This window comes from Macrobrachium nipponense, chromosome 42 (genome assembly GCF_015104395.2).
Source record: "Macrobrachium nipponense isolate FS-2020 chromosome 42, ASM1510439v2, whole genome shotgun sequence".
Taxonomy (NCBI): domain Eukaryota; kingdom Metazoa; phylum Arthropoda; class Malacostraca; order Decapoda; family Palaemonidae; genus Macrobrachium; species Macrobrachium nipponense.
Genome location: NC_061103.1, coordinates 22,873,955 through 22,888,954, shown reverse-complemented (window position 1 = coordinate 22,888,954; position 15,000 = coordinate 22,873,955). Strand labels below are relative to the sequence as shown.

Genomic DNA, 15,000 nt, shown 5'->3' with positions numbered 1-15,000 from the left:
TTTTTTACTCATTTCCTGACTGTACCCATTATTATTATTATTATTATTATTATTATTATTAGTTATTATTATTATTATTATTATTATTATAAACTCATCCTTGTATTCTATCGATGCTGATTAGCAATAGTAGTAACTACGTAAGACTTTTTAATGAACACTTTACGTTTCCAGTTTATGAGGATCTTGTTCATAAATCTGTGTTTATGCATTGCTTTCTTTTCACAAAAAACTTTTTAAAATAAATTTCTTTTCCAATTTTACGACTTATTTTATGTTTTGTATATATATCTCTTCATTTTTGATGCATAGAGAATGCTATATTAGGTTAGTTTTATCTTTTCAATAACATCTTCATAGCTGTAGCTTACGAGATATCGATCATCAATTAGTCTGTTTATTTGTCTACGCAGAAACCTTACTGCGTAGACGACAATACAATGTTTGTCAACAGACGACCTTCATGTATAGATTGGATGACAAAACGAGTTTGGTTGACTTTGGGGCAATATTTTTTTTTACACGACATATTATTTACTTTATATTCGATTTTTTTTTATTTTCCTCTACTTTTTCCATCAAGGAACGGTGGATTTGTCCTGTTCGCCAGGGATTCGGAGATGTTATCAAGAAGCTCACTCGGGTGTAAGACACTCAGGTGTAAGTTCAGGTTGGGCGACGGCTCCGGTCCTTGAGGTGCCATATTATTATTATTCTCTCGATGTTATTATGTTGTTGTTGTTTGTAACATATTTGTGTCGCTGGATGTTGCTGGTGCGAAAATCTTTTTTTTTTTTTTTTTTTTTTAGATTGGGTCTTCGAGGTCGTTGGTGGAGTCCCTTTGAAGGAGTCGTCTCTCCTGTATCCAAGTGAAATGTTTGTGTATAATCATGTTGCATATATGGATGCCTATACTCAAAGGGTTACCTGTCATTATATCATTTTGTTTGCATATATGTCTTATTCACAAATCATATGAAATAGTTTCTGTTAGTTTGAGCAAGATATATATAATATATATATATATACTATATATATATATATATATATATAGTATATAATACACATACAAATATATATATATATATATATATATATATATATAATCATATATATAATATATATATATATATATATATATATATAACCTTTATCTGCCCTGTACAAAAACGTCCTCTCTATCAGCTTAATAGAAACCTGTGATTCCCCCTACACACTGCGCCACTCACTGCTAGTCACCAGCAGTGTTGCTCTTTCTGGATATTTTCAGAGCGCCCTCCACCCATCTTCCCAGCTTATTTGATTTTCTATTCATGTTCAACCCACCAAAAAGCTCATTCATTCGTTTTCCTTTTGCTAACAAGCTTTCTACTTCTTCGCTGCATTTCTGCTAACTTATTCTCATCAGTCACAGTTTTTTTTTATGTTTACTACAGTCAACAGCTTACATATTCATATCTATATATATTATATGTGTGTATATATATATATATTATATATATATTATATATATATATGATATATACACACATATATATATAATATATATATATATAGAATATATATATGTATATATATGTGATATATATATACATATATATTATATAATATTATATATATATTTATATATATATATATATATGTTAATATATATATATATATAATATATATATATATATATATTATATATATAGGATATAGGTGTATGACTACCAGTCAACATTTTACATATTCATATATATTATATATATCTATATATATATATATATATATATATATATATATATATATATATGTATATGTGTGTGTGTGTGTGTCTGTGTATATATATCAGCTGTCCTGTAGACAACTTAATAACGCACATATATCGAATTTAAACTAAAATTTCTCAATCTACGCTGGTCATTTTACCCTTTCTCCGAACCTGAGAAAAGGAAAAGAGGTGGTGTACCATAAGCAAGAAGACGCAAGGAACATGCTCTTTAAAAGGGAGGAAGGTAAATGAGTCAGGAAAAGTGAAGTCATGCTTCCTAGTTTTAATAATTTGGGCCGAGAGATCTCATATCGTTCCGTGACTTCTTTTCGTCAGATATCCCTTTGATTAAACACGATATTTATTTCCCGTTTGCGGGAAATATATCCTCATTTCCTTCTTACTCATTTCCGAGACTGCTAATTTACTAGCCAAGCAACTAAATTACAATCTCTCTCTCTCTCTCTCTCTCTCTCTCCTCTCTCTCTCTCTCTCTTAATACCTTGACTAATTCCCCAAACAACTAATTACCAGCCCAACAGACGCGATAAAAACAAAAAAAAACTAGAAAAAAAACTTCCCTTTACACCTCCCTAGAGAGCGATCTCTATCGTTGGACGTGGTGCGCCACGAAGAAGACAAGGAGATGGCAGTTTTGAGATTATTTTAGTCCATCAAGTTTTCCCGGGGGAGGGGAGGGGAGGGGAATACCCTCCCCCTACCCCTACCAGACCATACATCTCCAACCCATCCTCCCTCCCTTCCTTATTGCATCGACTTCCTGCCATACCTGTTCTTGTTTTGCAAGTCAGATTTTGACCCATTAATTTCCTGCGTGGAGTCTGAATGTGATTTTCTTTCGTAATTTATTCGGATGGTTTCTTGTTTCGTCTGCTCTCTCAAGATAGATGTCTACCTGGTTTCTTATTTATGGCAAGGAAGCGAATTGTTATTATAATTGCATTTCATATGGATTTGGAACTAATACCTCTATGTTATATTAAATCTAGCATTAGTCTAGATCGGTGTGTCTTACTGTGGGGGGGGGGGGGGGGGGAGTTGGGGGTTCAGTGGAATGTACTAAGGGGTCCTCAGGATAATTTGGCCGTCGGTATCAGATAAATTTTAGGGCAAAACGTGGCTCAATTTATGTGCAAAATTGCAAAATAAATAATGTTGTGAAAGGTATTTTAAGCAAAATGTAAACATTTATGTTGAAGATAAGCCATTCATAAATAATTCAGCAGCAATTTTAGTTCTATACACTGAAAACACTTTTAAATCCAAGAGGGAAATTATCACAATAAGGAGTCCGCTACATGATTAATTTTAATAAAAGGGGTCCGATGCACAAGAAAGTTTAAGAAACACTGGTCTAGATCAGTGGTTCTCAACCTTTTTGGCCCATGCTCCCTTTCCAATATTGTCTCTCTCAAAAGTTATATTCCAAATAATATGTATATAATACTAAAAAAAAATCCTTGGTCAGAATTCCCCCCTGAAATTACTAAATTTTCCCTTGGGGGTTAATTCCTCTTGGTTGAGAACCACTGATGTCTCTCATTATCTCAGAAACATCTATTTATTCACTTGCAAACTTTCCCCGCTAATTTTAAAGGAACGGGAGAGGACTTCCTCGTGAGCCTCAGACAGATTTATTTACCTGTTGGACCAGAACATCTCATTACCTGCTTAAAGGTAACCTTTCACCAACTATTGCTTGATTGCTTGTTTTATCACAGCATTTCCCTCTGCTGATGTTATTTTCTTGTCGTGTCTTTTATACTTATTTGAACTTTCTACTAATTCAAAAAGGGTAAATTGAAATTTTATACTTGTTTGAAAATGATTAATTTAAATTTTATAGTTATTTGAAACTGATAAATTGAAATTTTATACGTGTGTGAAAAGGGTCAATTTAAATTTTATACTTGAAAAGGATAATTTGACATTTTGTACTTATTTGAAAAGGATAAATTTTTATTTAATACCTATTTGAAAAGGATAAATTTTTATTTAATACTTATTTGAAAAGGATAAATTTGTATTTAATACATATTTGAAGAGGATGAATTGAAATTTTATACTTATTTAAAAAGGATGAATTGAAATTTTGTACTTATTTGAAAAGGAGAAATATAAATTTTATATTCATTTGAAAAGGATAAATTGACATTTTGTACTTATTTGAAAAGGATAAATTTAAGTGCGATACTTATTTGAAAAGGATAAATCTAAATGTTATACTCATCTGAAAAGGATTCAGTTCATAAGCAGCTCTTTATCCAAATTCTCCTCAAACCTAAAATCTCAGTTCCCCTAAATATTGGGGTTTGCAAAACTCTCTCGATATATTCATTTACTTTCTTTACTAACTGAGGAAAATTTGCTTTTCCCAATGAGAGCAATTCATGTAAATTGCGGTTTCCATTTATGAAATAAATGAATGGACAAGCCAGGAACTGTAGAATGGAAGGCTGGTTCCAACACCTTTAAGAAAGAGGGAATGTCAGACCTAATTGCTTTCTTTGGTTTTCAGTCCTGTTGTCAACTTTGTAAGTTATTAGTTTTTTTATATATCGTATGCCTGACCCAACCTTAGTTATTGACTTGACAGTTTTGATGCTTCTCTCTCTCTCTCTCTCTCTCTCTCTCTCTCTCTCTCTCTCTCTCTCTCTCTCTCTCTCTCAAATTAGCAGAAGAATCTCTCTCTCTCAAATTAGTTGAAGAATCTCTCTCTCTCTAATTAGCTGAAGAATCTCTCTCTCTCTTTCTCTGTCTCCCTCTCTCTCTCTCAAATTAGTTGAAGAATCTCTCTCTCTCTCTCTCTCTCTCTCTCTCTCTCTCTCTCTCTCTCTTCTGATTAGCGAATCTCTTCCTATCTCTTCCAAATTTGACTGAATTACCGTTAATAAATTATCCCAAGGCAGAAAGAAAGAGATGTTATTAAGGTAACATTTCTGACAAGATTATGCCAGACATATGAATAAAGAAAAAAAAAGTTAGAGCGTCCACATAGACTTAAATCATAGAAAGATCTAAAAGATAAAAGTCATGAATTCGATACTCTGGCGACAACCTTAAGAACACAATGAGGCAGATTCGTTTACTCCAAATAAACGGAGGATGACTCATTGGCGGAGTTCTGATTGAGTAGTCAAAACGCCCATGTGGTTCCCCTTCCCCCCCCCTCCCCCCCCCCACCCCGTTTCTCATCTCTCTCTCTCTCTCTCTCTCTCTCTCTCTCTCTCTCTCTCTCTCTCTCTCTCTCTCAGACCCAGCGAGCGAGTCTCCCTGGCAGGTGGTAATTTAACCTGCTATATATATTCGCACACATCCAGCTGTTAAAAAAGAGTGACTGTATCTCATCTATAGCGAAGAGCCGACCAACTATTATCGAGCTCATCACCGCCTTCAGCCTTCCCGGAATGATCTCGTTCGGGATTTTTATAGCGACCTTCGTAAAGGAGGGGTCTCATCCCCCACCCTCCTCCTCCACCTCCTCCTCCTCCTCCTCCTCCTCCTCCTCCTCCTCCTCCTTCCTTCCTCCTTCTCGGGGTGCTATATAGGTGATCGTTTCAGTCTGTGAATCTTTCGTGGTGGAAAAATTTTTTTACTTTTTTTTTTTTTTTTTTTTTTTTTTGAGAGGGTAAGTTTATTGAATGGCTGAATTAAGAGAGGTGCACAGCTTGGGTTCAGATATACTTGGCGTGTGTATGAGTGAGCTATGAGTATTATTACTTTATTATTTATGGACTTTTTTTCTTGAAGTTTATACTTGCTTTTAACGAAGACAGTTGCTTTCAGTTGTTTTTTAATCAGCCGCCCCTCTTTCTCTCTCTCTCTCTCTCTCTCTCTCTCTCTCTCTCTCTCTCTCTCTCTCTCTCTCTCTCTGATTTTAACAAAGACTTGCATGTAATTTTATTTTTTATCAGTTCTCTCTCTCTCTCTCTCTCTGTCTCTCTCTCTCTCTCTCTCTCTCTCTCTGATTTTAACACAAAAACTGTTGCACGTATTTTTATTTTTATATTTAATCAGCTCTCTCTCTCTCTCTCTCTCTCTCTCTCTCTCTCTGATTTTAACAAAGACTTGCATGTAATTTTATTTTTTATCTCTCTCTCTCCCAAATTTTCTCTACCAAGTGGCTTTTCTTATGGCATCTTTTGATCAGGTTATGCGCATTTAATTATGTTTTCAACATTATGATCGCACATTTCCATAAATGAGGAAAGAAATCTTTCTCTTCCTCCTCTTCCTGCTCCTCCTCCTCCTCTCCTCCTCCTCCTCCTCCTCCTCCTGCTCCTTTTCCTTCTACCTCCTCCTCCTCCTCCTCCTCCTCCTCCTCCTCCTCCTCCTCCTACTTCTCGAGCCATCCTCAAGTAATTTTCCTCACTCCAGTTATCCATATATCCATCGCACAATGGTGATGACGTCACGGCACCTTGCAAGGCCAGCTGACCAATTATCATCATCATTATCAACGCCGTCTTTCTTCTTCCTTCTTCGGAAATATACTCTTACTTTAAAGACCGTACATGGGGCCGCTAACAGATTGCGGTCTCTCAAAGGGCGTTAGGGTAGTATATGTTAGGAAACACGAAAGCATAGGGAGATTTCCAACGCTTGGCGATAAAGAACTAGCTGAGGTATTGAATCAGGAAAGATCAGTTCGTTCTGGTGTAACTCATTATTTCCTTGTCTTTAGTTTTCTCATTTCTTCTGTTGCGGCTGACTTTAATATTACTACCGCATTGAATATATCTAGGATTGCGTTGGTAGAGACATATAGTGCTCTCTCTTCTGTATATTTCTATATCTTTGTCCTCGTACTTGCACGTAGTGCGTCTTGCTCACAACTGGGCGACCCGTGTTCGATTCTCAAACAGGACGAGCGGGTTACAAGGATTAGGATGTCTAAAAGACTTATTAGACCATTCGAGGAGACATCGTGTGCTCACTTATCTCTAGGAGCAGGATTTTTTCTACCTTTCTTTTAAACTCTTCCACACTGTTGCTGTTTACAACTTCTGGTGGCAGTTTATTCCACGTGTCACATATCTTGTATGTAAAGAAGTTCCCACAATGAGATGTGTTGTATCTCTTCAGTTCTAGTTCCCATCCAATATTTCTTGTCTGGTAGGAGGGACGGCATAAACAGAGTTATGCCTTCATAGTTAGGCGACTGTTGTGACTTTCAACTACGGTGGAGAGAGAGAAATAAATGAGAAACAGGAGAGCCTCGACGAGGTAATCCCCACTCGAGTGGAGTGATATCATCCATAAAGTATTCATAATATTCTCTCTTTTGTGTGGATAACAAGTACCCCGCCATACACCACCTAATTTCCTCTTGTCAGGGAATGCTGAATAAACAATTCAATCTTTGATATGCACGGCAAATGGGTCATAAAAAAGAAAGCTATGTTTCCTATTGGTGTTTCACGACTGGCATTAGCGAGTGATATTTATTGCTTCGTACGAACGAACACGCCGGGCTTCCATGGGGAGTGCATTACGAAATAAATTCACGCCACCCCTCCGTATATTACCTCAATGACAGTAATCAGCTTTTCATCATATCATATTCCGGAGAAAAGTTATGATGGACATTACTGCGTTGCATCATTAAACATCCATTTGCCTAATAAGAGATATGAAGTTTAATATCCAGCGTAGGGGGGTTGCCGTCATCAATATCATAATCATCACCATGATCTTCATATTTATTTTTGTCAGATCAAGCGGGAAGGCACTGGTGTTATTGTATTGACATTTACTATCAAGAAGTAACCGAGTCACTATTATCATTATCATAATTGACAGCTTAAGAGTCCTAATATTATTATTAGAAGTCAAATCTTTATCATTATCATCACCATCACAAGCATCACTATGAAATTATGGTAGGTGTGAAGAGAACTTAATTATCCTTTCATATGTTTTTACGGTTCTTCGTTAGTTTTTCTAACTCATCACCCCTTCTTCACCACTCGCCATGGGAAGCCATCATCACTTTTTTTATTTATGAGGGGAAAAGAAAGTATGTGGGACTGTGCTTTGAGGAGTGTGGGTATAATGGGACTGTGGATGGGTAGTGGTATAGAGAGAGGGGTGGGGCAGAAGACGGAATGGGCGTGTGAGCAACGGGATATAAAAGGGGTGAGGTGGAATGGGTGGCAAGAACCCCAGCAGAGGGGTTGGCCAAGACTCTAGCAGTAGGGTGCAGAGGATAGGCGAGACAGGGAGGAGAGAGGGTGACGTCTAGGGAGGGTTGGGGGATGGCGGAAATGCTGCCTAATTTACCATGGGGTGCGCGGGCGTGGCCGGTGGACGCCCACCGATGTTGCCTCGATAAACCCCTACCCGCCGCCCATCATCATTGTTTAGGTTGTCATCCGATAACATCGCGGGACCTCGGGTTTAATCTTGGCTCAAATTTAAAAGCTCTTCGGATTTCAATTCCGTCACCCGCCTTCAAATTAGGCAAATGGCTTCATTTTCCACCGGATAACTAAGTACATTTTTTTTTATTTTTTTTTTTTTTTTTTTTTTTATTTTCAAGACAACTTACGTAAAGTTACCATACAGTATTTGGGTAGGTAAGTATATATGCATATACGTACCCATGTATACATAAATATGTCCATACTATCTATCTTATCTTTCTATCTATATATGTATATATACTTATATGTGTATGTCTTTATGCTTGTATATATGAATGTATATATATGTGAGTGTTTTGTGTACATCTCAAAGTATTAAGACGTGTTCCTTACTTATGTAATACCTAATTATTTATACTTTTATGCCAGCTATTTAAGTCGTTGCTGTCAAAATCTGAATCGTAAACTATCCAGATTCTAAGTGAAAGTTTATTTTATGATATATATTCATACTTATTTCATATCTTATGGTAAATGGTCATCATTACGGAATGACTGTTTACTTCCAATTACTTCCTGGCGCTGGAATATTCTTCCTGCAGTTACCCATCGCCTCCCTCGGACCTAAGCTCTGTTAAATCTGACTCTTTCTGAGTTTATATATAGATATTTATGTGTGTATGAAATTTTTTTTTTCATTGATACACACGTGACTTGTATTTGTTCACAAATATTAAGCCATAAATTTTATTTATTGTCGAAATAACTTTACCTTTACCTAAGGGGAATTAAATTTGTTAAATGCATCTCACCCCGGCTAGGATACGAACCTGGGCCTTTGGTTGAGATACAGTAATAGCAGTTAACACTGCTGTACTTAGCAGTTATAATTAACCTTAGGTGCAAGTTATTCCCATGCTAAAGTGAATTCATTATTAAATGAATATTTAAGGCTTAGTATTTGTCATATAATATTTTATATACCGTTAATAAAAACCTACGTTCCCGTAATCTTTTGTTTGCATATTTATATTGGACGTGTTAAATATTCATAGCGTAGGAGTATTTGTTGCGCTCGTCATAAAATATTTGTCTATAAATACCTGCCCATACCGGTCGATAGCAGCGTTATCTGGGAGGTGAAAAGTGCGACTTTAATCCTGAGTTTTGTTCAGTTCAGCGTCTGTGTTCAACACACACATCACGATGTTCCAATTCGACTTTTGGGGGGATTGTGTCTAGGGAGCATCCGGGACTTCTTGTAGGTTTCGGGACAAAGTTGTGCGCTGGGAGTTCTCCAACCCTGAGCTATTTAGTCACTCGTGTGTGTATGTGTGTGTGTGTGTTTCTAGTTCATCAGTTATTTTGTTTTCATCTTTTACATTATAGCATTATTTGTTATTTTGGGGACTTGTTCGGAATATTAATGGTTTTTTTTTTATCTATCCCAAATCATTATATGGACATCATTTTATAAAATAATAATAATAATAATAATAATAATAATAATAATAATAATAATTCCATGTAGTAATTGACTAATTATACGTGTAATGTTAAATGGATGTTGATGCTGCTGATAGTACTGCAGTAATGTTATTGCTACAGCAATCACTAGTGGTTCCTTTACTATTTGTATGTGATAATACTATGTAATGATAATATAATATTAATAATAGTATGGTTTCCACTACTACTGGCACCTCTACCGCTACCAGTACTTTTATTTGTGGTAATTATATTCCTATGATGTATCAATAAGTATGATGATATATTTAGTAATGATTTTACTGAAAAAAACCAGTAACAACTATAATAACTTTAATACCAATGTTATTACTGGTTGTGTTGTATACTTTGATCTACTAATAGCGATATTAGTAAGCATAGTATAATATTCCTCTCAGTAACCATAACCACTAATGTCATCATGTTCGTTCTTTTACTTACCTTTTGTTAATAATTGTGATAATGTTTGTATCCTCGTTGCTGTTTGCTATTGATTTTCTTGTTGCTGTTGGTGTTGTTGTTATTGTTATAAAAAAAGTTATTACCGCTGCTAATGTCATTGCTGTTCGTGTTTTAACAAATTATTTGTTCAAAGAAAACTCATATCACATGAGTCATTAAAATGGGAAAGTAAATCCTCAGTACTATGTCTCTTTGATTTTGCTATTCTATATTTTAAATAACAAAATCAAACAGACATACTACTGTGGATTTACTTTTCCAAATTATTTGTTGATAATGATGTTTGTGTGTGCGTGTGTGTTAACGGTGTTACAGGTGTCATTACCATATTTCCTTTCTTATTTTCACTCTCGCTTTTGGTGTTGCTATATAAGAACCAAGCGGCAAAGGAGCCTAGTAGTAGTAGGCGATGCAGGACCGAAATCAACGGCTGCATTTTCCTCCCATGTTGGGGCAATATAATCAAAACAAAGCCCATTAAAGTTCCTCCACAGAATAGTAGAATAGGGGCGTTACGACCCCCCTAATACGCCCCCTCCCCCCCTTTCATATTGTGGTGAATAAACAGCTTCATATTTCTCGTAGAAAGTGTAGACTGGGAAATACTCACCGTATGGATTTTGTGTTTGTATGTATACAATATATTGAATTTGGGCCTCTCTCTCTCTCTCTCTCTCTCTCTCTCTCTCTCTCTCTCTCTCTCTCTCTCTCTATAAATCAGAACAAGATGGCAGTAAGTTCCAACTGCGGGAAGAGGTGGCATAATTTGGCGTGTTTAGCAGATTCGCAATACGATGAGGTAGCAGGAAGGGAACTGGCATTTCTCATCTATGAAATCAGCAACAGTCCTAACCAAAAAGATACAAAAGCATTCATAGATATATTAGAAGGATATAATCCTTCAAACTGGAACAAATCTAATGAAAACATCTGAAAATAATTGAAGAAGTTCCAAATAAAATCCAAGTGGTCAAGAGACTCATAAAGAAAAATATACATAAACCAACATATTCCGACAAAGAAAATGAATAAGGTGAATCTTGTGAATATCCTAATTGATGCATTAGGAAAAAGAATGCCAAAAGCATGCAAACTGTGTAAGGTTTGGTATAGCATAGTCAATCCACAAAACCTAATCAGAAAATGTGCTGCATGCAACATTCCGACCCAATCCACAGTGTGCTGAGGTAATACAAGATTTGAGAAAAGATACAAGAATTTTTGTTCAACGATGTCTATCATGGATAGACAATGTTATTAAATCAAGACTGAATGTACAAATAGTTGAGGATGAAGAAGAGAGGAAGAGGAAGAAGAAGAAGAAAAAAAAGAAGAGAGGAAAACGGAAGAGAAGTAAACAAAAATGAAAATGACAGAAAAAAATAAGGAAAACAAAGAACAGATAAAAGTATGGATGCAGAGATACTCATTGATTACTAACATATGAGGCAAATAAAGCAGCATACCTACGAAGAAATAAATTACGATATGACAACAGAAAAGCAAATCCGAAGAGGCTCTACCCAGATCTACACAATGACGGGAAAGAGGAAAAAATAGACAAGAAAGACAAAATCTGCAACCTTTTGAAAAGAGGGAATTGCAGATTTGGAGAAAGATGTTTACTACAACATCCTAAGATATGTCAAAACTATGAAATATATGGTAAATGTGCATACTTAGATGGATATGGGGATGATTGCAGAGATCTGCATCCAAAAAATATGTAAAAAACCTAAAAGAAGGAAAAGATGTAAGTTCGACAAAAAATGCAAATATATGCACCCATGTAGCCATGAATCATAATCAAATAAATAACCAACCAAGTAAAAATAAAATCCAAAATAAGAAAGAAACAAATAAAGAGAGAAATCAAGAATATCAGGTAAAAGAGAAAAGCAAACCACCAATGAGATATGCAGAGGTGTCAGCAAAAAATTTCAAAGCATCAGCTCCGAAATTCTACTCAAGAGATAATAACTGTATTTATTATGCGAAGAGGATATTGCAGAAACAGGAGAAAATTGCAGATTCAGACACAAAATGAATAATTATGATGAAGGAAGATCAAATATTATGGAAAAGTTGGATTTTTTAATGTCAGAAGTTTTCTGGAAATGAAAAAAAGAACAACATACCAGAACAGGAAAGCACATGGGAAAATCCTTATTACTACCAGTATTAAATGAAGGAGAAAACCACCGCAAACCATCATAGTGATGAATGCGCAGGGTTTAGTTACGAGTAAACTCAAAAAGAAAAATAGAGTACTTAGAAGAACTAACCCAAAATGAAAAGAAAATAGATATAATGAATATAAGTGAAACCTGGTATTCCCAAGAGACTGGGAATGATGATCAAATAAAAGGGTTCCAAACTTATAGATCAGATAGAAAAAAATAGGAATCAAGGGGGAACCGCAATATATGGGAAAGACAAAAACAAGGAAAAATATATGAGAAATATAGTAAACTCAGAATGTGAACTAATAGCGGTAGAATTTGAATCTGAAAAATTGATGAACATAGTAATATATAGACCTCCTAATACTAAAGAGTTGGACTTAATAATTGAAAAATTGGATGATATATGTAGAAATCACAAGGACTGGACTATTCTCCTATCTGGTGACTTCAACTTTCCTTTCGTAGAATGGAAAGAACGAATAGGAGATTGTGGTTGTACTTATACATATAAAAAAGAGAGTAATAGTAGTGCAGAAGATAAGAGGCAATTTGAAAAGCTATTAGATATGCTACTAGAATACAACATTCACAAATAAATCACCTGCCAACAAGAAGAAAGGAAAATACTTTAGACCTAGTATTTGTGAACGAGATGAATTATTGTTAAAGAAATAATAGTTTATAATGCGAGTATTTCAGACCATAATGTCATAGAATTAACAGTTCATTCCAAAGCAAGTGAAAATAGAGATAAGCAAGAAATGAAAAAGTGGGAAGGATAAGGAAAATACAACTTCTACAGTAAAAATATAAAATGGTCAGAAATTAATGAAGAATTAAACAAAGATTGGGATAACATTTTCGTAAGTGATGACATAAGGGTAAATACGGAGATATTATATAATTGGAGATAATAGTGGAAAAATATATACCGAAGAAGAAAAAGTAAACATCATTCATGCATACCAAGAGACAGAAGAATCTTGTTCCAGAAAATCAGAAAGTGGAAAAAAGGTCTTGCAAAAGAAAAAAAATGCATGGAAAGTTATAGAACTAAAAAGTAAGATAGAAAATGCAGAAAAAAAAAGATTATACAATCAAAAGAAAAATGAAAAACGGGACTTGGAAGAAAAACCCTATTAAAATATCAAGCAAAACCCCAACTATTATACTCATATGCGAAGAAGATGAATAAAAGAAGAATAGAAATAGGCCCTCTGAGAATTGAAGGGAGATTAACAAATGAAAAAAAGGAAATTTGCAACATACTGGCAGAACGATATAAGAGAGAATTCACCCCTAGAATAGATAATGAAGATAATGATATAGAAGTAAGGGAAGAAAATAGTGAATATTTAGCTGACATAGAAATTAATGAAGCTGATATTGTGCAGGCAATTAATGAAATTAAAAATGGAGCTGCTGCAGGGCCGCGGATGGAGTCCCTGCTATTTTGTTAAAGAAAGTAGTTCATTCTATCGCAAAGCCACTTGCAATATTATTAAGACAAAGTGTAGATACAGGCAAGATTTATGATGAGCACAAATTAGCATATATCACCCCTACTTTCAAAAGTGGATCAAGACTAGAGGCAAGTAATTATAGGCCTGTGAGTCTAACATCACATATTATGAAAGTGTATGAAAGGGTAATGAAGAAAAATATTATGAAACATTTAAAAAATAATTTGTTTAATATAGGACAACACGGTTTCGTACCCGGAAAAAGTACACAAACCCAACTGTTAGTCCACCGTGAGAACATATTCAAAAATATGAAAAGCGGAAATGAAACAGATGTGGTTTATTTAGACTTTGCAAAGCTTTTGACAAAGTAGACCATAATATATTTTAGCAAAGAAAATTTAGAAAACACAATATCGTAGATAAAGTAGGAAGATGGTTAAAAGAATTTTTACACAACAGAAAACAGATAGTTATTGCAAACGATGAGAAATCGGATGAAACCAAGGTAATATCCGGTGTGCCACAAGGTACGGTGCTAGCTGCAATATTGTTTGTTATTATGATTGAAGACATAGACAGTAATGTTAAGGATTCGGTAGTGAGTAGTTTCGCTGATGACACAAGAAATAGTAGAGAAATTACTTGTGATGAAGATAGGAACGCTCTACAAAGAGACCTTAACAAAGTATATGATTGGGCAGAGGTAAATAGGATGGTATTTAACTCTGATAAATTTGAATCAATAAATTATGGAGACAGAGAAGGAAAGCTATATGCATATAAGGGACCTAATAATGAGACAATCACAAATAAGGAAGCAGTTTAACAAGACCTTGGTGTGATGATGAATAGGAACATGTTATGCCATGATCAAATAGCAATTCTGTTGGCAAAATGTAAAGCAAAAATGGGAATGTTGTTACGGCACTTCAAAACAAGAAAAGCTGAACACATGATTATGCTTTATAAAACATATGTTCGTAGTCCACTTGAATATTGCAATATGATATGGTACCCACACTATCAAAAGGATATTTGCCCCACAAATAGAGAGTGTACAAAGGTCCTTTACAGCTAGATAGAAGAAGTTAAGGACCTAGACACTGGGAAAGACTACAATCCTTAAAATTATAGTCTAGAAAGGAGAAGAGACGCCTACATGATAATTCAGGCATGGAAACAGATAGAAGGAATAACAGAAAATATCATGGAACTAAAAATATCAGAAAGAGCAAGCA

General features: G+C 35.1%; 1 protein-coding gene across 1 annotated transcript in view; it reads left to right on the top strand.

Moving 5' to 3' along the window:
- Positions 1–15,000, top strand: part of LOC135213302 (uncharacterized protein DDB_G0271670-like) — a 65,111-nt gene that overhangs the window by 46,922 nt on the left and 3,189 nt on the right. The window contains exons 5-6 of the mRNA XM_064247282.1: positions 5,986–6,132; positions 6,594–6,648. Coding sequence (XP_064103352.1) covers positions 5,986–6,132; positions 6,594–6,648 — 202 coding nt within the window. The remainder of the gene's footprint in view (positions 1–5,985; positions 6,133–6,593; positions 6,649–15,000) is intronic.